Below are 23,793 nucleotides of genomic sequence, written 5' to 3' on the forward strand. Positions count from 1 at the left end.
AAGGCCAACCACGAGGAGGTCCTCCACATAGGGAAGCAGCGAGCGGAGCAGCTGGAGCGGCTGGTCTCCACCATGGTGACCAGGATCGAGCACAACAACGACTGCGTCTAAGAGGCGCCGCCGTTCATGAGGGTGTGAAACCAGGTTGCAGCTCTGCAGCGTCGGCCAAGGAGACTTTCAAGAGCTCGTAACTTGGTTTATTTAGCTGAGGACGGACGAGGCCCACAGACGAAAGTCCTCTGAAGAATCCTCTTGTTCGTGTTCAGCCGACATCGTACATTCCTCTGCTGAGCGGCTCCTGATGAAGGAATCCCTTCTCAGATGTTTATGGGTCATTTTAAATGTATTTGTTCTAACTTAATATACGATCGGCTTGTGTAAATGTCTGCGATCTAACTTAATGAGCCAGAATCTGCTGTAAAGATCTTAATATGATGCTGTTGACATGTGTACATTTTTTAATAAGAATATTGTTACTAAATACTATATTTATTACTACGTTATGTTTCCTTGTGTGGTTCTTTGGGTCGTTGATTGATTTACTCAAGTATCAAGGTGAAAGAGATTCTCAGCCTCGACTTATGGATTGAATAAAAATATAAGAATGGTCAGTCTCACACAAACCTCTGATTCACGAGACCCATATCTTCGTCTGGATCTGCAGCAAACCGCGCCCACTCAGAAAGACCCATGAACTATTCCCTCGGTGAACCTCATAAAAGGTCTTATCTCGTATCTCGTGACTTTACTAAAGAAATCCGTTCAGTTGTTTTTCTGCAATCTTGTTCACAAACAAACAAACAAGTAAATAAAGCGACCGTTCATTCACAGACTGGTGAAAACCTCCCGTTTTTATTTTCAGAGAGTGATTGAAGTTTGACAGGAAGCTGAACAGTAAACCAACATGTTGCATGATGAGCGGGTCCAAAGGGAACCACAAGGTTCCACTGTAAACATGAGCTGATGTTGCATAAGCGTGAATCTGCACAGACTCTGGACGAGGCTGCAGGATTTTCACAGGAGCACACGAATGAAAAATATTGAAAAAATGCAGCTCTTCCATGTTAAAAGTTAAAAACTGGTCAATTGGCAGAACAAACACTTGCAGGTTAATCTCTGGGTTGATGACACTGACCTTTTTTAATACAGCTCTTCAAAATAAAACCTTTGCTCCCCCGGTTGAGCAGAATCAGGCAGAAACACGAGGTTTCACAGTTCACACTGCTCACTGCATCTCCATTCATCTTGCATAACTGTTCATCTGTCAGTACTGACGTGTTCCCTCTGACAGGAGGAACTAACAAGGCCCTTTTTCATCTTCTGCCATTTTATAAAAGTATTCTTTTGTCAAACAGTCAGTAGAAAGTGCCATGCATAATGATAAGTAGTATGTTTGAAAGCTAAATAGATTCACTGAAGAACTCAAACCCATTCTGATGAACGTCTCCAGACCAGCAGATCTCTCCAAACACACAGTACGCACATTCACGAGCACAGATCTCGGATGAGGAAAGAAGAGCGAGCTGACCAACTCTCCGCCGACCACCGGCTCTGAGAGAATCTGAGCTTCAAGCAGCGTGAAAAGGAGAAGAGGAATCTGCACATTCCCTTCGACAGGAGGTCCGATTCCCGTCTTTAACAAGTCAATCAGCAGACGAATGTGGTCATGCAGAAGTGTCATTTAATATCTGGTGCTACATGATGAAGAATGATCATTAATGAGAAGAATTATATCATAATATTCATAAGTAAACCTCATAAATGACCAAAATATGACAGCAAACTTTCACACTTTTGGTTCAATGTAGATTAAAAGAATACAAAATTACAAATGAGTTTTGGCACAATTTCCAAGGGTGAGTGTGTTTGTTTGTGTGTGTTTAAAATGTGTGTGTTTGTGTGTGTTTGTGTGTGTTTAACTTTCTCATAAAATAAAAACCATGAGAGATAATTCAGGTCAAAACAATGAAACTTAAATCTTTCCCTTAATAAAAACAAAACAAATATATCGATGAAAAGACGCATTTTGCTAAACGACAAAATAAATGCATTTTACATATTTGTAAACATATTTAAACCAATTTATTGACTTAAATCTTTGACTGTCTTGGTCAGGTTTGTCCTGTAAAACCAAGTTAGAGGCTCGTAGTTAGCTTCTTCAAACAGTAACAACCGGCTGCAGTAACTTTAGAAACCAGATGTGTGGCGAGTTAACAACGTATTTCTGCATTAAGTGAAAGTTCCGATAAAAACTAAATTTTGGTCTCCAGATTCTGAAATTAAAGCAATAACATAACTTTGGCCCCCGACAGGTCTGCTACTGAGAAATGTTTTTATTTATTTTATTTACTTTACGATAAAAGTTTGGTTTTGTCTCCACCCTCTAAAATAGGATCACTTCTGCCCCCTAGAGGTCTGCTACAGAGGAACACCTGAACGGCTCTGAACGCTGCGTTGGCTGCCAGGCTAAAGAAGAGCGCTTCCTGCTGCTGGGACGGGAAGAGTCGGCAGATGTTTGTGATACAGGCACAGTAACGATGGGTCGTCAGTCTTTAGTCCCGGAGGAGGGACTCGCAGCGTGGAGGACAAGGAGGCGCAGGAGAAAAGGCACTTGTGAAAGATACTGGGAGCTGCAGCCGGATGCTGGAGTTACAAGATGTCCGCTCATCTTCAGGCAAACATGGTCAGGGTGATCCACTGCAGAACAGAGGTAAAGTCACAGGTCAGTATCATCAGCAGGGGTTTCACAACAATATAGATGCAGTAGGAGATCTGAGGGGGTACTGAAGCCTAAAGGGCTTGACCGCCCCCTGGTGGCTGCCTGCAGTACACAAGTTTCCCCTGATTACAGCCACATGACGGGACCCCGGATATCATCATACCCGAGCCCGGTCCAGACTCCACTGGACGACTGTTGGCCATACCTGGTAGAAGTTGAGGGTTATTTGTCCGTCTGCGTCTGTGTCCAAGGTCTTGAAGGTTTCTACAGAGACAGAGACAAAGATCAGCACCTTTAACTGCCATCCGATTCTTTAGGCCGTGTTTTGTCTTTCGTGCGAACACGTTAGGAACCTGCAGGGACGTAGCTATGCTGTGTATTTGCTATGGACCCGCTCGTGGTCCTGTATGAGGTCGGTTGTTGTGGGACTCACTGAACATGGTCTCCAGTCGGACCAGACAAGTGACAAAGTTGTCAAAGTCCACAGCCATGTCGGCCTCGGTGTAGCGCAGGATGATCAGCTGGAACAGGTGGTTGGTCAACTTGAACCCTTGAAATCAGTCCAAAAAGGTCAGACTCTTGTGTTTTCCTTTCTTTTTCTCATATTGACATAAAAAGGTTGTAAAGGTCAAATAAATATTGACATGTAAAAGTACCTGCGGATTCCAGAGCCATCCTCATCTCATACGAGCTCATGGTGCCCGACTTGTCCAAGTCGAACTGCCTGAATATGGTCTGACACAAACAAGAGGAGGAAGTGGAGAGAAACCAACCAACACGCAGTGAGACAGAGGAAAACAACAACATGAAAAACAAGTCCTCTGGCCACACGAGGCTGACGCAGGAACCACGAAGCAGAATCCATCCTGTTCAATCTCACCAGGTAGCGTTTAACCTTCTCCCAGAGGACGTGGAACTCCGTCAGGCCCAGTTTCCCGCTGCCGTCCGTCTGATCCGACAAGTTAAGAAAAAACACAACTGCGACTTTCTGGGCTTAAGTTTTAGTTCTATAGTATTTTTAAGGTCAACAACACGTCAACATCAAGGAATCGTGAGGTGAGAGGGCGAAGCGAGGATACGTCCATGAGGTTGATCATGCTGCGACACGCTTCTTTGGTGAAGCCGTCCGTCTTCAGGTCTTTATCTGATGGACGACAAAGACAGACACAAAGAGGAAAAGCTCATTTAACACCTGAGTCTTCAGCCTTGTCCGTGTGTCCGTCGGCAGGGTGACACAAACTACTGAACTTGGTGGGAGGACGCGGGGAAAGAGAGGACCCTTCAGATTTTGGCAGATCCAGGATCTTTCTTTAACATCTTTTAGGACATTTTCACCAATGTCTCAGGGAACAATTCATGGATCTCCATGAAAACAAAATCAGACGTTAAGGGAACTGATATTTGTGCAGATCTCGATAAAAAGCTCCAGTAAATGTAAACGTGGTTTTATGGGGCGTCGGCTTCTTTCAGCCGTCATATGGTCATAAATAGAGCTGGAAACCTGCATTTTGAGATAATGTGGATTTAAGGAAATCTACAGTTTACATGTATCTTCAATATTTACAGAACACATTCGGTGCAGAATTGAACTGTTGGCGGGGGAGTTTCATTCCAGTTTGCCGCCTACGTCCCTGCACAGAAACCTAGTAGCAGGATGCGAGAGGCCGAGAGACAACACACTGACTTCTAGCTGGGATGTGGACAAAGGGTCCGATCCAGAGGGCGACAGGTCGCTGCTGTGGTCAGTTTCCTGATGTTCGGAGTAAAACACGGGATTCCACAGTCAGCTGGGATTTCTGCTCACGTTTGCTGATGATCCTGTTGAGGATGGTCTGCAGCTCCGTCAGGCTGATCTCCATGTCCTGTCGGCACAAACAGAGAAACGCTAAATACGACCTGATATGACTCGAACCATGCCTGCACCTCCGGCGGCCTGAGAACTCACCGGCCCCGCCAGCTGCCTGAACAGATTCTTGAAGGCGGCGTCGATCTGGCTCTCATCCAGCTCAATCTGAAACACGGAAGAGACACATGCATGTTTCTGTCCACGCAGCAGTGCAGGTCCTGTGTGGTTCAAACTGTCGTCTCACCTCTGTGGGCAGCTCCGCCTCCACCTTGTCGTCAAGCTCCCTGACGTGGAAAGAGAGAAAACTTCTTACTGGATTGATTCTTCATTTTCTATCTATTTGTATGTTTTAATAATTTTCATCCCAAAAGGTGGGATACTTTTACAGAGGAGCTACTTGTATTTGTATTTATTTTCACTCTCATCACTTCACCACACTTATCATTACAAGCTATTTAAAACATGCAGGACAAATCAATAATTAATCAAATCTTCAACGTGTCAGCAGTGTGGATTAAAAGAGGTTAAAGATAAAATCTGATTAGTGACAGAATTTGAATTTCTCACTCGGAGGCAGCCGGCTTCTCAGAGAAAACTCGGAGGACGAAGTCGGCCTCTTTGTTGGGATCGTACGTGGAGGGGACGATGATGTACTCGCCCGCCGGCAGCCGCAGCCGCGAGCTGACCTCCCTCAGGTTGATGAAGAGCTCGGAGCGAGCGCTGGAGCCGTGGGTGAGGAAGAAGTCCCGCTTCAGATGGACCCCGGACCTGCCCGCGAACTGGGGACGGAGTTTGTCTGTTAGTCAAAGTCTTTTACAGCTTTTGGTCGACGGCAGCTCCACCTCCAACTTGATGCTCATTTTAATGTTGTAAATCGGATTAAATCGTTTGTTTAGAAGTGTGAGAGTAGAAAAGCTCGTACCTCATCTGGAACCTGTGGACAAAACAGAAATATGAGATTAATAAATATTAATCATGTGATAAGCAACATCAGTTACAGTCGAATAAAACTACAGTAACTTTTTCCTTCTTGCGTTTTGCATGAGCTCGACGGCTCCTCACCTCGTACAGAGCGAACCCGATGGTCTCCATGTCTTTGCCTTCTCGCCGTTTCTTCCTGCGGTCCTTTTGCATGAGGGCCACCAGGAAGCTGCACTCTGATTGGCCGGGGGCGTCCGGGTGCTGCAGCGCGATCTTGAACTGAGGGTTGAGCCAGAAAGTGGCTGCAGACAGGATGTGAGAACGTGGTGTTGAGAGGTGGAGGCGCAAGAATTAGTTTAATATCAACATAGACTCAAACAAGTGGAGGGGTCGTCGCTAAGATCGTCTCGTACCTGGGAAGTTCCTGCAGCCCCCTGCTGTGCTGCCTCGCCTCCACTCCCCCTGGTAGAGCGAGGAGCTCCACTTCTTCAGCTGGCTGTTCTGCAGGGCGTCGGCCGTTATGTTACAGATCTCCAGGCGGCTGAACTCGCGCAGGAAGTCGCTGAACGACATCCTGGGAGATGGAAACAGGAGAAGAAGTTAGAACAATGTTACACGATTATTCATCTGGAAAAAAAAACACAGAACAAACATTAATCCTGTAATAGGTCAAACCTGGAGAACAGGATGTAAGAGAACAAGATCTGAAGAATCACAGACAGCTGATAACACTGGAATTTCTTTTCAGCGTCTAAAGGTGAATAAAAACCTGCTCTCGGAAACAGGCGAACTCTGACTCACCAGAACTCCCCGTCCTCGCTTTGGTTCTGTAGCCGACCTCTGACGGAGCGATCCACGCCGTCCCACTCTCTGGAGCTGGAGACACACAGACCGGACGGGACGGAGCAAATAGTTCAGGACACTTCCTCTCGACGTTACACCGACTGTGTCTTTTAAATCGTGTCTCAAAGACGCTTCAAACACGTTTCCTCTGCCGTTTGTTCAAGTGTGTTTCTAGTGAGTTGGGTTTTGATTCGATATTTGATTCTTTTCACCGAGATTTATTTACTGGACAAATCATAATGGTCAGTGTAAATGTTACATATTCTTTAACTTCTTTATCAACTTAATAAACATCTCACATACACACACTGACATCAGACACACACAGACACACTAAACAGGGAATCTTGTGTGTGTGACTCAAAGTGTATTTAAAATGTAAATCACAAGATGAAGAGACGTTTGCTTTGTGACTTCTCACATGACACGTTTCCTTCTTTTTTAAAACCTCATTGTTTCACAACACATAAGTATATATTAATATAAGTATCATTTAATATATAATGAATATTTCCTGAGTGACGTGTGGTGAAGTCTCACTTGTCGCTCCAGGCCCCGGTCCACTCCACCTCCCCCCAGGGGTTCCTGATGCGGACCAGCTTGGTCATGTTTCCTCTGTACACCACCTGTCAGGAGGAGAAACAACCAACTGATGAGTGTGAGTGTGTGTGTTGTGTGTGTGTGTGTGTGTGTGTGTGTGTGTGTGTGTGTGTGTGTGTGTGTCTCCTTAATCTCGCCTGTCACATGGGGTCAGTGGGTTTCACAGCGTGTGTACGAGCGTGTGTGCGGAGCGTGTGTACGTAGCGTGTGTACGTAGCGTGTGTACGTAGCGTGTGTACGGAGCGTGTGCTGAGCGCGTGAGGTGTGTACGTAGCGTGTGTACGTAGCGTGTGTACGTAGCATGTGTACGTAGCGTGTGTTGAATTGTTACAGTAAAACACACCATAATAAAAGTCAGAAACAAGCACCTACATCAAACCAGGATGATTTACAATGAGGAACAAGTGTTTCTTTGTTTCTTGTGTTATGAAGGTTTGACAAAGTTAAAAGCCAGACCCCCCCCCATCCATGTTGACATTGTTTTGTTTGACTTGTGTAACTCAGAGAAACTGTCTCGCTTGGGACTGGATCAGACTTCGTGCTGGTTGATGGTCGTCTGATCCACGTCGCTCCTCACCTCGTCCACTGCGGTCACAGAGTAGGCGTGTCCCTTCACCAGCTTCTTGAAGGTGACGGCCTCCATGTCTCGTGTGCTGGTGATCTGAGGCACAGAGAGAAACACCAGGTCAGCGAGGTCGACAGAGAAACCTGAAAACTGTAGCCGTGACGGGATGAGCGACGCCGTCACCGTGGTAACCAGGCTCAGACATTAGATCACACGGAGTGAGAAATCCATCATGTGTGTGTGTGATGTCATGACAGCATAACGTGGGACATGTGACTCACATACGTCCCATCACTCATCTTAGTGTTTGTACTATTAGCACTGAAACTGAGACAGGAAGTGGTTAACCACCACATGAGGGCGCCGGTGCTCAATAGAAAGTGCAGTGTTGCTTAAAGTCCAATATTCATTCTGCTCCAGCTCCTGAGGGACATTTCTGTCCCTTTAGCTGTTGAATGTGTCACAACTGTGTGTGTCTGCTGTTGTCCCCACTGTGAAGACGCGCTCATACAAAAGGAACAATCCCTGATGTGTGATTTCCCGTTTTGCTCGGGTTGGAGGATGCGTGCACGGTACTGACGTCAATGGAGCAGCCCAGCAGTGACCCGCGCTCGATGGCCCGTTTGATGATGCTGTAGAGGTCAGACGGCGCCTTCGCGAGATCGAACATCTCCGTCACGCCGCCGGTGAAGTCCTCAAACCCCTCCGACGTGCTGCCGCCCGACAGAGCTTCATAACAGCCGTTCAGCCTGAGACAGAAGAGGAACGAGTGCCGAGGGACAGATTGTTAATCGGGGTTCAAGAATAAAAGTTACAGATGTAGGAGCAGCAACAAGTCGCAGCCCGTCGGCTGGGCGCTCTTACTTGGCGTAGGCCTTCTCCAGCAGCGCGCTCCAGAACTCCGTCCCCTCCACTGAGTGGACGAACAGCAGCTTCCCGTCCTTCACCGGCAGCCGGTCGTCGATCACCACCTCCACCCACTCGCCAAACTGCCAGAACTGCACCAGACGGAGAAACACATCCACGTTACAAGTCAGCGTCAATGTCGTTCTGATACCACTGAAGTTTCAAAATAAAAGGGGTTCATTATGCAGAAAGGCACAAGTTATATTACTCAATATTCTGATCATTGTTACTGAATCTATAATCAGCTGAACTATACTGAGGTGGAGCTTGATTCAGCTACGCCATATTCTGTTTATACATGAATCTATAATCTATGCATTATATTATATAAACTCATAATATATGATTGATGTCAAATCTTTTTCTGAAGAGTTTAAAGTTTATTTATGAGGCACGTTTAAAACAACTGTGCTGAACAGGGTTAAGATATGAACATAAGAGAACATATATATATATATATATATATAGAGTTTGCAGGTTTCCAGCTGGTCTGGGACTGAAGCCAGTGAGAAGAAGCTTTAATCGTTTCCTTGGTCTGAGCGGTTCTGGTGTGAAGCCGCTCAGGACGTCCAGAAGCATCAGGCTGCAGGAGCACGTCATTCCTTCTGCTCCTGTGTTTCCTAAACTCAATACAGAGGCTGAGCGTTACACTCCCTCCGGGTGTCTCTTTGAAATATTTGTCAAACCGGTCCCGCGAGTAAGTCCTTGGTTTACGAGGTGAAGTAACTATCGTTCATTTTCCGTTTCTTCGTCCGGCGACTCCCCCGAAGAACCAGGAGCTCAAACAATGAGAGGATTGAATGAGGGCGTCAGCTGCTTTCAGAGGAGATTAAAAGATGAAGTTCACTGAATCGCTGCGGGAACTTTCCCACGACTGCCACACGCGCTGTTGGCCAGCAGGGGGCAGAAGAGACTAATGCAACACAAGAGGAGATGCATGAAAAAGAAGGTGTGTTAGTGTGTGTGTGTGTGTGTGTTAGTGTAGTTGTGGTTATCCTACATTTGTGTATATGTATTTAAAACACTAGATCAACAAGTTAACAAGTCAGGATTGTTATTGTCTGAATTAAAATTTAATTTGTGCAGTTGATTTCAATCATCATTTTAGTTTTGATTATATACTGGGAGTCTAGGGCTCCATTTTTCTAGAGTCTATGGTTCTGGCCACTGGATCCAGTTCGGACACGTCGGGCAGGATGTGAAACCAGCCGCAGGCAGGGAACGTCAAAATAAGAGTGAGAAGCACAGTGAAATATTCCCTTTTCAAAGTAATTAGATTTGTTAGAGGAGAGGAAGTGGCAGGACAATCGTGTGTGTGTGTGTGTGTGTGTGTGTGTGTGTGTGTGTGTGTGTGTGTGTGTGTGTGTGTGTGTGTGTGTGTGTGTGTGTGTGTGTGTGTGTGTTGTTTGTGTTGTGTGTACAGCAGGAAGATGGATCACTCTACACACCCTGCAGATCCACCTCTGGGAGGAGCGGTGTCACAATGAAGCCGATGAGGGACAACACAAACCCCCCACAAACACATAAAGAGGCCCACTCACTCGCCTGTGGCCAAAATGCTGCCACACAACTTGATTTGTCTCTTTCAGTCTGACGCTGTCGAGTCTTCCTCTTACAGCAAGTGACACCAACTCTCCGAGGGAAATGAAACGTTACCACATCTGTGTCCGGACTTGCAGACTCAAATCTTGAGAAATTATTTTTCTCCACACAACTGAAAACACGTTAAAGACTCATGTGCTATAATAAGAACAGCAGAAAAAGGATTCTGCCCCAGTTCTTTTCTGATTTGCTGTTTTTATAATTTATTCTTCTTTGTCTGACGCCCTTGTTTGTTCACACAGCTTTCCTCTTCCTCTCCTTCTTCTTTCTCATTTCTTTTTGAATCAATCACCAGTACGCCCCTGCCAGCACATAATTACATTTTGGGATGACTCATCCAGGTCTGAGGAATTCGTCCAGAGGCTGAGAGGATCCAGAGCGATACAAAGGAAAACCCCTGGAAGAGTCAGTGCAGTGAACAGAAAAGGGAACAGCAGAAAGTGGAAACATGCTCGGGCAAAGAATAACGAGACAAAAAAACCTGTGTACATGCAACAGAGAAAGAGGACGAAGAAACTAGGTCAACTCTGGACCGACTGGAAGCTGCCATGTGTGCACGAGCCGTTTAGCTTGTGTGCATAGACATTAAACACAGGCATGCAGCTTCAAGCCTCCAGAGCAAATCCAATTCCTATGTCCACTCACATGTGTGTGTGTGTGCATGAGAGTGTGCGTGTGCATGAGAGTGTGCGTGTTTATGTATTTGCATATTGTGAATGGCTGTATTCAACAATATAAAAAAATGAACAGTGTCTCTGGAAATAATCAGTGAAAAACAAGCCTTGGTTTCTCTGTAACTGAGTCACCAGCCCCAGCAGTGTGTGTGTGTGTGTGTGTGTGTGTGTGTGTGTGTGTGTGTGTGTGTGTGTGTGTGTGTGTGTGTGCGATGTGTGTGTGTGCAAGCGTATGTGGCCAACAGCAGTTTGATTTGTCAGTCTGCTCATTTCTGGTGTAATGTGTTCGATGACATGTGCATGTGTTCGTTCTCCACTGCACGTTGGTTCCCATGCAGGTAACATGCAGCTCTGATGTGTGAGCACTTCACTGGTCTCCTGTCTCTCTCTCTCGGTCTCTGTCTCGCTCTCTGTCTCTGTCTCACTCTCTGCCTCGCTCTCTGTCTCCCTCTCTGTCTGTCTCACTCTCTGTCTCCCTCTCTGTCTCGCTCTCTGTCTGTCTCACTCTCTGTCTCCTCTCTGTCTCCCTCTCTGTCTGTCTCACTCTCTGTCTCCCTCTCTGTCTCCCTCTCTGTCTGCCTCCCTCTCTGTCCCTGTCTCACTCTCTGTCTCCCTCTCTGTCTCGCTCTCTGCCTCCCTCTGTGTCCCTGTCTCCCTCTCTGTCTCTCTCTGTCTCTGTCTCCCTCTCTGTCTCACTCTCTGTCTCTGTCTCACTCTCCCTCTCTGTCTCTGTCTCACTCTCTGTCTCTGTCTCCCTCTCTGTCTCCCTCTCTGTCTCTGTCTCGCTCTCTGTCTCCCTCTCTGTCTCACTCTCCGTGTCCCTGTCTCCCTCTCTGTCTCACTCTCTGTCTCTCTCGTCTCCCTCTCTGTCTCCCTCTCTGTCTCTGTCTCCCTCTGTCTCTGTCTCCCTCTCTGTCTCTCTCTGTCTCTGTCTCTGTCTCACTCTCTGTCTCCCTCTCTGTCTCCTCTCTGTCTCCCTCTCTGTCTCCCTCTCTGTCTCCCTCTGTCTCACTCTCTGCCTCCCTCTCTGTCTCACTCTCTGTCTCACTCTCTGTCTCACTCTCTGTCTCTGTCTCCACTCTCCCTCTCTGTCTCCCTCTCTGTCTCCCTCTGTCTCTGTCTCTGTCTCTTGGCGGGCTGACAGTGGCAGAGCTGACTCAGCTCAAACTGCTCCGTGACCAAGCAAATTGAGACGGTGGAAAAATCTTTCATCGGCTTCTCACTCATAAAAGGTTGAAAACAATCAAAAGAAATGTAGTAATTGTCGGAGAGGAGGAGGAGGAGGAGGACACTCGGTGTAATCTGCTCTCTCTCTTCTCTGCAGCTGTTCTGGCAGATTCCTCATGTTACGAAACAGGAGAGAAACACTGCAGCATAACGAGCTTCACAGATCCACCAGTGGTTTGTGTGTGTAAAGTGAGTTCAGCTGACAAGGCTCCACACTGAGACTCAGAGAATCCACTGAAGGAACTGGATGTGTGTGGCTCAAGTTTTATAATCATATCTCATATGGGCTTGGAGAGCGTTTCCACTCAGGCCCTCCAGGTGGTTTACTGACTGACGGGTGTGGATCTTATCTCTGATGACTCACTGGGGTTCGTCCAATGAAAAGCTCAGGATGTTTCATCCACATTCTTGCTGGGAAACTCCGGTGAGAGAAAGAATGAAGGAAACTCTTCACGACTCAACTGAGCAACAAAGGTCACATTGAGGCTACGGATTATTTTCACAATCAAATCATTCAACAAACAGTTTTCTGTGAATATACGACACATAATAAAGTTAAATTCAGAATGAAGACAAACACCATCATAACTTGTGACAAGCTCCAGGGCTCACGGTGATAAAACAGCTCCTCTCTCCACCAAGCAGTCTCCTATGGAACCACATGTAAATCCACTAGATCCGGATTCTGAGCCAATAGGATCAGGGAGATTCACCATGCATCTCAGAAAACTCTACATTTGCTCTGGCAGCTGAATGTGAATCGTGTGTTGCTGCAGCAGATCAGATGTGATGTGTTCATGTGAAGAACAGGAAGTTGTGCTGCTGTCACCTGGAAGTGAAAGATGCCGGCGTATCCCTGCTGGAAGCCCTGACCGTGAGGAACCACTCGGTGGAGGAGGGAGTTGTTTAAGGTCAGCGAGGCGATGGCAGCCAGCAGCCAGCAGTCGCCTGTGGAACACACACACACTCAGGTTTATTCCCCTGGATCAGCCCTGAAGGCCAGAAGCCTCTCGCTCAGCCCGACCACGGTGCGTCAGGACCTCAGCAGGTTGTTGATGTGAAGCAGGTGTGACACCGATCCTGCAGATCCAAGTCTAATTCATTCATTCCTCCCACATAAAACTGAAATGCACTTGGAGGCTGATCGGTAAACACTGGAATTCACCTTTTAACAGCTCGGTGACAACAAGAGCCAGGAACCATGTTTGAACAAGCTTCGCCCTCTGGGAAAATGGGAGAGGCAGTTATTTCTGGACTTGAGGGGCTGTAACTACCAACCCTCCCCGAGAAGCCGCTGATAAGAACCTCGCTGTGGATTTAAGGCACAATAATCGTGATTCAATTATTACTTGGTTTGTCTGTTAGCCGACAACCTTCAGCGACAGGTCTACTTTCGCTCGACTTCTACTCTCTGGTTTCTTTGTGGGAGCGGCTGGTGGTGGCTTCATGCGTCGATGCTTTTAAAAGACTACAGTACCCAACAGTCCACATCACACTCATAGATATCAGTCCGCTAAATGTGTCTACTTTAGACATTTCTACGAAAGTCTAAAGTCTCTATAAATGCAAGTTAATGATACTCAGTAGCATTGTGTGTCTATTAAAATAATCAGGGTCTTATATTGTCATATAAACCCTGATATCAGCTGATAAGCCCTCAGCACTGATAAGATTCGACTGTTCAACAAAGCGACGCATGATGTTATCCTGCTCCAACAGTTTTTAGGGGTTTGTTGTTTTGCAATGCAGCTGTTCCTGAGGGAGGAGTGGGGGGGGGCGCGTCCTTGTTTACAGATGTGAGGCTGAGAAACAGAACATGAATTATAGATGCAGGAAACATCTCAGGAAACAAACTGTTACTGCTGCGGCTGGATTGACTGTTAACTCGACTCTGTTCACGTCGTTTCCTCCTGATTCACTTTGAGTCCTCGGTGCTGCTCCTGCTTCACAACAGCAGCAGTCACCGTTGGGCTGATGCTGTGGTCACCAGCCTCTTCGAGCCCAAGATCACTTTTTAATTCCAAACTTAAGCCGAGATCTACCATTACATCATATTACATTTCATTGAGCTGACACTTTTATCCAGAGCGACTCACAGTCAGTGCATCAACCATGAGGAACAAACCAGAACAACAAGAATCAAGAAAGTACCATTTCTTCAAGAAAGACAAACTACAAAGTTCTATAAGTAAGTGACATGTAAGTGCTACTAAATTGTTAGTTTAAACTTTTCCATGGTGTAGTCTGAAGAGAAGTGTCTTCAGTCTGGAGGAAGATGTGTGGACTTCCTGTCCTGATGTCCATGTGGAACTGGTTCCACATGGACATCAGGACTTCCTGTCCTGATGTCCATGTGGAGCTGGTTCCACGTTTAGGAGCCAGGACAGGAAACAGTGGTGATGTTGGTGATATCTTCCAACAAACCCACTCAGGGTCATACTTATTATTTTTCTGTTAAAGGCTGAATGTACAAGAAATAAATATACACAAAGAAAGGCAGTTGTGCAAATTTTTCTATTCATTGCACAATATTCAAATTAATATCAATTCATATTTACAATGGACAATATGTAGCTTCTCAGTTCCACATCATGTTCTGCAGAGGAGCTGCTACTGCAGCACAATGTTTTACATTTAGGCTTTGATTTGAATATGGCCACAAATATGATAATTTCCTTGTATGAAAGAAGTCCCTTGTACTCAGATAAATACCAGGACTACACAGTATGAAGCCGAGCATCTTTCCGCTCCTGCAAATATTTAACAATAAAAAACCCTTTTGAAACAAGGGAATGGATTCCATCAACAGAAACGCTTGAGTGCTTTTATTTTGAAAAGGCATACAGAAAGTGTTGCAACCATTTGTTTGTGACATAAATTCATCAGATAAACATTAAAAATCAGATAAGATCATTTTCTCTGTTTAATCTGCTGTGAACCAAAATGTTTATCTGTTTATGACACAAACGTATTTACATCACTTCCAAACCCGTTTCAAAGTAAAAGCACTCCAGCGGTTCACCTTCTGAATCCACTCATTTGTTCCAACGGGTCTTTGATTGTTATCCACAGACCGGAAGATGCTCGTCTTCAGACCGGACATTTAGTTTAGGACATGAACCAACTAGTCAGATCCTTTAATTAGAAGGAACACAGAGTTCTTTGCCTCCTGCTTCATCACTGTCCCACTACAAGTGTCACAGTGAGACTGACCCGGCTGTAAAACATCCATAAAGATGTGACGGCCCTCAGCAGGGAGGATTCAGCATCAACATCTGGAAATACCCAAGTAATGGTGACAATCCGCCCAATCGTTGACCATCTACCTGGTAAGAATGAACAAATCACCTACTGGTCATGTGTTATTTGTTCTCTTACACCTCAACCTGCGACTATGAACCTGTGGCAGCGCGGTAACAGTCGACCTTGTATTCTTCAAGGTCACGTTGCTCTGAGAGGGAAGATTTACTTATTCATGTCTTACATCCAGACCTCATCGGCTAAAAGAGAGATTACAACCAGCAACCTTCCAGTTGATTGCCTGTTTCTCCCGCTGACCGCCGGCGTCCCTCCCTCGTCAAGCTGTTAGCAGTTTATAACTCGGGTATTTCTCTCGTCTAACAGCTGAATCATGCAGCAGTGAATCTGGGGATCTCTCCCAGCGGGACTCACCCAGAGCTCCCTGACAGATGTCTGTGCGAGTCGCTCCGTCTACGATGAACTCGGGCCGCTTGCAGAACTCCTGTCGACAGGAACATGAACAAAAGAGGAAAATCAGGGCTTTGCTCGCCTTAGGACACATTTTCTCACACTGTGTTGATTATAGAGTAAAGGACGGATCCCATAGAAATGAATCCTGACTCAAGTAGGTGAGAGTACGAGTCAGAAGGATTTAGAAAACATAACACACAGGAACACACTGTAAAAGATCATCTAAAGTAAATGTATGTAGGATGCAGTCGGTCATGTTATAATGTTAATTAAAAGAAAAACTCTACTATCAACTTTAGTTTTATCTCTGTGTCCAGTATAGTGACTGGTACAAGTACAAGTGGTACTAGTTTGTTTTCTGCAGGATGACACAAAAACCACCGAACAGATTTACATGGAATATGGTGGAAGGAAGGGGCCAAGACAGAATGCAATACATTTTGGTGCAGATCTGGAACAAAGGAGCAGATACGATAATTATTCTTCCACTTTCTTTAACATTGCTCTGAGTGTGTGTCTTGTCGGAGGTACATGTTCTGCTGAGTTCTATTCAAATTCAAAATGTGTTATTAAAAGTGAGAAAACAAGATAGTTTGGCTTTAGAAACTGTATTTATTGTGTAAAGCTAAAACACATTTCATTTTCATCGGGATCAATGAATTATTCTCTGATGAATCCAGGAGAATGTAGAAAGACGCCCTGTCTTTGAATGTTAAGGAACATTCCTGGATCAGCCCCTTGGTCCAGAATGGAAGTTTCTTTTTTGGACCATGACTCATTCTTCATTATTCATTTTCATGGAAATCCGTTCAGTAGTTTTTACACAATCCTGCTGACAAACAAACATCCTCCTGTTTCAGTTTCCCTTCTTTAAAAAGCTCAGCGCTGAAATGAACGACAGATGATCTCCAGCTAACGTAGAAGGAAAACAAAGCTGCATTCTAGTGTTTCTTCTTCACGTCCCCCCCCCTTCATGAGCCATCTTCTACTCAGCATGTTGAGCGTGAGAAACCACACATGAAGCTATAAAAAGAAATACTCTTCCTCCTCGTGCCCCAGAAGCACGCACACACACACACACACACAGCTGCACACAAACCATGACACACACACACACACACACACACACACACACACACACACACACACAAACCATGACACACACGGCTGAACTCACACAACTTAAATTCTCTTTTCCAGGGTCACACTGAGCACAGATTTTTTGTTGAAACGAGAACACGAACACCACGAACCCTCTTATGCAGCGTAAATATTACAGATCCTGCGGTGCAGGCGTGAGGGCTCATGCATTATGAAACATCAGACTTTGGAGAGACGAGACCCGGGAAGCATTAGAGCTGACACACACACACAGGACACACACATGTTCACACTCTACACACTCAGAGTGAAGCGGAGAGAGGAGCTAAGAGGCTGTAGTCACGTAGAGGATCACGACCCCTGCAAGCTCTTAAAGATCACGATGCGTCTCGCTGCACTTCCACAGGAAGCAGTGACCCGTCACGGTATGTGTAAATCGCACAGTGATGGGTGTGTGTTGAGATAACACCTAATGAAGAGAGGCCCGCTTTGTTCTGTGGTGTCATGATGAGGAGAAATGTGTGGTTCACCTCCTGAGACACGAGCAGGAGCCAACACAGCTCCGCTTAAAACCAACTCATCCAATCACACCTGACAGAACGTTGAGTTGCCCAGCAACACATAAAAGTAATAAAAAGCCTAAAGCAACAGACTGGGTCCTCTCCTGAAGTCACCAGTCAATGTCTGATGGGTTTCATCAGGTCGTAGAAACTTAGTCTCTGTGTTATCTTCAGAACTTTAAACCAAACTCTTCAAGTTAAAGGTTCATACGTGCTTTGTTTTACAGGATCTCATTTCCTACAGATTTTATTAGAACTGACAAAGGACACTTGTGTTTTTACGTCTTCCTGGTTGATTACTTGATGGCCCCCTGGTGAATGGCTACAGTATAGGTCATAAATCCTCCATGTTAGCAGATGGGACATTGCTATAAAGATTAAGAATTTGAAGAAAAGAAAATGAAGACAATGTGAATCAAGTCAGATCAATTTCAGAGCTTCTGTCGGATGCTGGAGTTTTCCAACTGTACTTGAACACACCGACTAGCAGAGCATCTGTATAATTAAAACACAGAGAATGCAACTTTGACTAATTCAGACTAAATTATAATTTTATATTGTTTTAAAAGCTAAAAACATGAAGTGTTCTTTGCAAAGACGTGTTTAACTTTAAGTCTCTATCAAGTATGCGATTTGTTTTTGCAGATACGTATATAATATATTCAATACGATATTCAACATTTAGAAACAAGGAAAGTGTAGGTGCGTATTTACAGGATCAACAGAGGACTCAAGTTTTAGATTTGAAATGATATTTTGGAGGTTTGAAAGCACAGTTCCTCTGGAGGTGGACGTCACTAGTTTGGTAAAGGACTGAGATTAAATGAAAGAAACTCAAAAGTCAAACTTAATAATAATAATAACCCAGCTAAGATCCGTCCTCTCACCGTGGGTCTCATCCAGCGGACTCCTTGGGTCTTGGAGGATTTCGGGCCGAGCTCGTCGAATCCCAGGGACGACGAGGCGCAGGCGAACAGGTTGTCCTCGAACAGCCTCCGACTCTGCAGGGACTGGGCTCTCAGAGACTCGTAATCCTGACCCAGAAACTTCACCGCGTTGTCGTTCTGCCCCAGACCTTCATCCCGATCCCACTGGCTCCTCAGCCTGGCGGCCATGCCCGTGGCGGTGTAGATGCGCTCCTCCACCATCCTGACTGCGTGGAGTTTACAGCGGAGGGTTGGCTGATTCGTACACGTGCGGAGCTACGATGTCAGGATGTGTCAGTAATTAATGAGGCACGAGCTTTTACATGAAGCACTCTGACGGCACTGATGCAAATGTGATATAAGAAGGTTTCAAAGCTCAATCATAAATCAGAATTTAAAATCAGTAGCCATTAAGAAGCTATTAAATATTGACAGGAACCGGCTGCTGCTTGGTACCTGTGGTTCTGCTGCTGGAAGCTTCGTGTGGTGTAGAGACTCAAACTACAGGAGCGTTACAAGCCGGGGGGGCGATCCGGTTCTGATCCACTGCTGCAACACTTTTTTGTTAGAGTTTTTGTCCAGATGCCCGACATCGGCAGGAGTGAAGAGTGCGAGTCCTTCCTGGTCCTGCTGCCGGTAAAGCCTAAAAGAAAAGAAGTTAAACATCAGAACAACACACACACATGCTAGCAAAGGGATTAGCTACAATCTGAAACCTGTGTTCTCTCCAACGACCAGCAGAGGGCGACTCCGCCGGTTGCAAAACGAGGTCTATGGTCCCATATATTAGAGACGGAGAATATCGTCCTCATGCTCCAGCTTGAAGTCTGTAAATAAAACCTGACGGAGACTCTGGCTTCACAAACCGATGAGTGACGTCACAGTCGGTTGCCACATGCATGTGTGCACAGACTCTATCAGACATTAAAGTCAATGTTTAATCAGACAGGTCCATTGAGGAAGTGCTGGATGGTGAGTGCATGTGTATGTGCACGTGCATGTGTATGTGCATGTGTATTTACAGTGAGTGTAACAGGGGGGTGAGGCTGTGACTCCTGATGCACAGTGAAGAGCACGAGGCCCAGAACAAGCAAAAGCTCTCTCAGGCTGGAATCAAACCCAGGAAGGAGTAAACCGTCATTAGAGCCATCGCAGCTCGTGACAGAACTGGAGCGTCAGAGAGCTCATCTCGGTTTGTGTCTCTATTCTTAACATCTGTCCCTTTATTCTCTTTACCCCGTCACGATGTCCACCACCTCACCTCCCCGCTATCTGAACTGAGCAGCCTTCCTGTTGCGAGACCCGCCCGTCAGTCACAGCAGGAGCTGGACGGAGTGCGTTGGCACAGAGCGCTCAGCGGAGTTACACTTTCCTCTGCTCGCTGGGAACCACACCCATTACAAATGTCCCCATGAGTCACAGAACTGAGCAGATTTCAACCTCTGTTGTTCTACACAGGGTAGATATTTGTCCTTCTTGTGAGAAACTGTGGAAACTTTTACTACAAACTACACAAGTCACATTTAAACCTGATGAAACCCACATTTTGCACAACAAACCTGAATCCCTGAACAAAGAGAGTTCGATCTGTTTCTGGGTTCTTAGACTTTCTATCAGAAAGCAAACCCACATACTGACACACTGCTCTGCAGGATCTTCAGCTTCTTCAAGCTTCTGCAGACCAACGAGGCTTCACTGTCGTCCACACCTCAGTGAAACATCCAAACCATTTGGTGGTTTCATCTCTGCTGCGTGTTATCGGGGCTCAAACCCAACGTGAGTTCAATCTGCTCACAATGAATATTTCATCTCCCCTCACATATGAAATTCACTTGCACCCCCCCCCACCCGCTTCCTGTCCCCTCACACACCCGTAGATCTCCTCCACCTCAGCGCCTGACATGTACGAGTAACGACAGGCAGCAGACGACGCTGTAAGGAGAAGCCCCCCCGACCAGCAGCTACAGTCCAACAACACAGGGCTGACTGAGAAAACCACTAAATACTCAGCCCGCTGCAGGGGCTGATTCCCACAGACGGAGCTCAGCTGCACCACAACATACTGACTTTGGGCTTTTGCATTGAAAGAACTCCAAAGGCATCAAAACGATATTTCCACCCTCACAGGCCGTGTAACGAACTGCCGCCATGTGCCCAACGCGCCCGCAGTCCTCTGTATCGAGCCTTTACCTCGGGAGGAATGAGGTAGCAAACACATTATGTTATTATTAGCTGTTATTATGCAATGTGAAAGCAGATATGGGTCATGCAGCTAAAAGAAGAAACACATACAGATGGCTGCAGACTGACGGAGATAAGGAAGAGCGCAGGGGTCGCATGAGTTTACCAGAACACAAGAAACAACACGGAAACCGGCGCCAGAACGATTTCTGGCGTCTGATGTCATGACTGCTTTTCTGCTGATGTGTGTCTAGAGCGGCTCTCGACTCACGACGCTTAAATACACGTGGATTGTTATCCAAGCAACGCCTGAGGGTGCTGAGGTCCAGTGTTGTGCTGCGAGCGGGCGTCCTCGGGGGATTTGTGCAGGGTTCACATTCCAGACACTGTGACATGAAATATCCAGAGTGTCTTTGCTCTGAAGCCACAGAGGAAATAGAGCAGCAGAGAAACCAGAGACGCTCGGTGTCGGCAGAGGAATGCTGACTATCAGAGAGATTGAATCAAAGCGGGGGAAGAAACCAGACTCCACATGTAAGAAATTCATTTTGAAGCACATGCTTATCAAAACTGGAGGGCTTATCCATGTTTGTGTTCCCCCTAATATATTCTCATCTACCGTCAAAAATCCACATCGTTCGGGCTCCAGTCACGCAAGTTCATGTTACACGACTGATCGCAGTTTTTTAAAAAGCAATCAAACAAACTTTTTGCTGACATTACATTGACAATTTCCACGTTTTTCGTTGCCTGACTGGTTTTTACGCGCAGAGTTTACGTTACACGACACATTGCAGTTGTTTTTTACGTTCACACAAACTTGAAGCTCACATCTTAAAGAAACAACACATTTTTTAGATGTGTCACACCTTGGATTTGACAGCAGATACACATATATATACATATATCTCTATATATAGAGAGAGAGATATATATATATCTCTACTCCTGCATATGGACACCTGTCCCCTGATCCCCATCAGTCGAGCTGTAGTAAACCTGTGAGGACACATGGTCCTCAGAGGCCTGTGGCCCTGCTGGTGGGTGTGGCCCCCCCCCCCCCAGGAAGGGACAACATCCAGCTGTTAAACTCTGTGGAGCAGCTGGACGACACGTTCCTCAAACATCTGTGTTCGACGGGCGGAGGAAACGACGCGATCACAAGCTACATTTTGCGGAAATAAAAACCGAGATACTTTCAGGCAGATTTTCTTATTTTACGCAAAAATTGAGCCAGACTGTTTTTACGCGCAGAATTTACGTGTCACGACAGATTTTCTTTACGAACTTGAAGCTCAGCGCTTAGAAACAGAAAAGTTGGGTCCAGCTGGTCGAACACGGGGTTCGGATCGGTCGCGTCTCGCAGAAGTGAACGTGAGAGTTGGTATTTACCTCAGGCAGCGAGTCTCCTTCAGACAATCCACTTCACATTACAGGACTCACTGGTTCTGCTTCCATGTTGAGAGAGGCACCACCCCCCCACTCCTCCCCCTCTCTCTCTCTCCCTCCCCCTCTCTCTCTCCCTCAGCTGCTGCAGACAATGCTCATACTGCGCATGCGCACTGCCACTACTCACAAACACTGACATGCACTTATTTTATTTTGACATTAATTAAATATCAATATATAATATAATATTATATTATATAATATTATATTATATTATATTATAATATAATATAACTTATACGAAATTAGATTTTTACACATGTTTTTAGTTTATAAATATGATTTTATTTTCATCTACATTGAATGTGAAGCACTTTGAGCTGCATGACTCATGAAAGCTTCTGTACAAATAAAGTTTATTATTATAATATTATTATATCTTGCACGTTGGTCTCTAGTGTTCTGTCTCTAATATTCTGTCTCTACTGTCCTCTCTCTAATGTTCTGTCTCTAGTGTTCTGTCTCTAGTGTTCTGTCTCTAGTGTCCTCTCTCTACTGTTCTGTCTCTAGTGTCCTCTCTCTACTGTTCTGTCTCTAATGTTCTGTCTCTACTGTTCTGTCTCTAGTGTTCTGTCTCTACTGTTCTGTCTCTAGTGTTCTGTCTCTAGTGTCCTCTCTCTACTGTTCTGTCTCTAGTGTCCTCTCTCTAATGTTCTGTCTCTAGTGTCCTCTCTCTAATGTTCTGTCTCTAATGTTCTGTCTCTAGTGTTCTGTCTCTACTGTTCTGTCTCTACTGTTCTGTCTCTAGTGTCCTCTCTCTAGTGTTCTGTCTCTAGTGTCCTCTCTCTACTGTTCTGTCTCTAGTGTTCTGTCTCTAGTGTTCTGTCTCTAGTGTTCTGTCTCTAGTGTTCTGTCTCTACTGTTCTCTCTCTAGTGTTCTGTCTCTAGTGTCCTCTCTCTACTGTTCTGTCTCTACTGTTCTGTCTCTACTGTTCTGTCTCTAGTGTTCTGTCTCTAATGTTCTGTCTCTACTGTTCTGTCTCTAGTGTTCTGTCTCTAGTGTTCTGTCTCTAGTGTTCTGTCTCTAGTGTCCTCTCTCTAGTGTCCTCTCTCTAGTGTTCTGTCTCTACTGTTCTGTCTCTACTGTTCTGTCTCTAGTGTTCTGTCTCTAGTGTTCTGTCTCTACTGTTCTGTCTCTACTGTTCTGTCTCTAGTGTTCTGTCTCTAGTGTTCTGTCTCTAGTGTCCTGTCTCTACTGTTCTGTCTCTAGTGTTCTGTCTCTAGTGTCCTCTCTCTACTGTTCTGTCTCTAGTGTTCTGTCTCTAGTGTTCTGTCTCTAGTGTTCTGTCTCTAGTGTTCTGTCTCTAGTGTCCTGTCTCTAGTGTTCTGTCTCTACTGTCCTCTCTCTACTGTTCTGTCTCTAGTGTTCTCTCTCTACTGTTCTGTCTCTAGTGTCCTCTCTCTAGTGTCCTCTCTCTACTGTTCTGTCTCTAGTGTTCTGTCTCTAGTGTCCTCTCTCTAATGTTCTGTCTCTAGTGTCCTCTCTCTAGTGTCCTGTCTCTACTGTTCTGTCTCTAGTGTCCTCTCTCTAGTGTCCTCTCTCTACTGTTCTGTCTCTAGTGTTCTGTCTCTAGTGTTCTGTCTCTAGTGTTCTGTCTCTAGTGTTCTGTCTCTAGTGTTCTGTCTCTAGTGTCCTCTCTCTACTGTCTCTCTCTATGTTCTGTCTCTAGTGTCCTCTCTCTAGTGTCCTCTCTCTAGTGTTCTGTCTCTACTGTTCTGTCTCTAGTGTCCTCTCTCTAGTGTCCTCTCTCTACTGTTCTGTCTCTAGTGTTCTGTCTCTAGTGTTCTGTCTCTAGTGTCCTCTCTCTAGTGTCCTCTCTCTACTGTTCTGTCTCTAGTGTCCTCTCTCTAGTGTCCTCTCTCTACTGTTCTGTCTCTAGTGTTCTGTCTCTAGTGTTCTGTCTCTAGTGTCCTGTCTCTACTGTTCTGTCTCTAGTGTCCTCTCTCTAGTGCCCTCTCTAA

At 45.7% G+C, this 23,793-nt stretch overlaps 2 protein-coding genes across 2 annotated transcripts in view; one reads left to right on the plus strand and one right to left on the minus strand.

Moving 5' to 3' along the window:
- Positions 1-498, plus strand: part of pnp5a (purine nucleoside phosphorylase 5a) — a 2,761-nt gene extending 2,263 nt beyond the window's left edge. Inside the window, exon 6 of the mRNA XM_035148625.2 lies at positions 1-498. This exon is cut by the window's left edge and continues 107 nt beyond it. Within this exon, the coding sequence (XP_035004516.1) occupies positions 1-111 (111 nt within the window). The 3' untranslated portion in view covers positions 112-498.
- Positions 499-833: 335 nt separating this feature from the next.
- On the minus strand, positions 834-20,415 carry capn1 (calpain 1). Its single transcript, XM_035148622.2, has 23 exons — positions 20,269-20,415; positions 18,658-18,844; positions 18,163-18,477; positions 15,576-15,645; positions 12,733-12,851; positions 8,359-8,492; positions 8,075-8,243; positions 7,507-7,590; positions 6,870-6,955; positions 6,288-6,362; positions 5,900-6,060; positions 5,628-5,788; positions 5,488-5,499; positions 5,133-5,344; positions 4,810-4,849; positions 4,665-4,730; positions 4,524-4,581; positions 3,799-3,863; positions 3,600-3,668; positions 3,376-3,454; positions 3,153-3,269; positions 2,925-2,983; positions 834-2,697 (listed from the first exon to the last, which is right to left on the minus strand). Exons 3-23 carry the CDS (start codon positions 18,421-18,423, stop codon positions 2,671-2,673), a joined length of 2,124 nt encoding a protein of 707 aa, XP_035004513.1. The 5' UTR covers positions 18,424-18,477; positions 18,658-18,844; positions 20,269-20,415; the 3' UTR covers positions 834-2,670.
- Positions 20,416-23,793: the final 3,378 nt, after the last annotated feature.

Source organism: Hippoglossus stenolepis, chromosome 23 (assembly GCF_022539355.2).
Source record: "Hippoglossus stenolepis isolate QCI-W04-F060 chromosome 23, HSTE1.2, whole genome shotgun sequence".
NCBI classification, from domain to species: Eukaryota; Metazoa; Chordata; class Actinopteri; order Pleuronectiformes; family Pleuronectidae; genus Hippoglossus; species Hippoglossus stenolepis.

Excerpts from the sequence above, each read along its gene's own strand:
- capn1 (XM_035148622.2), bottom strand. The coding sequence starts at position 18,423 with ATGGTGGAGGAGCGCATCTACACCGCCACGGGCATGGCCGCCAGGCTG. Across the intron at positions 8,493-12,732 it reads CCGGCATCTTTCACTTCCAG|TTCTGGCAGTTTGGCGAGTG; the intron begins GTGACAGCAGCA and ends CGTCTGGTGCAG. Across the intron at positions 6,363-6,869 it reads ACCGGGGCCTGGAGCGACAA|CTCCAGAGAGTGGGACGGCG; the intron begins GTGAGACTTCAC and ends GTGTGTCTCCAG.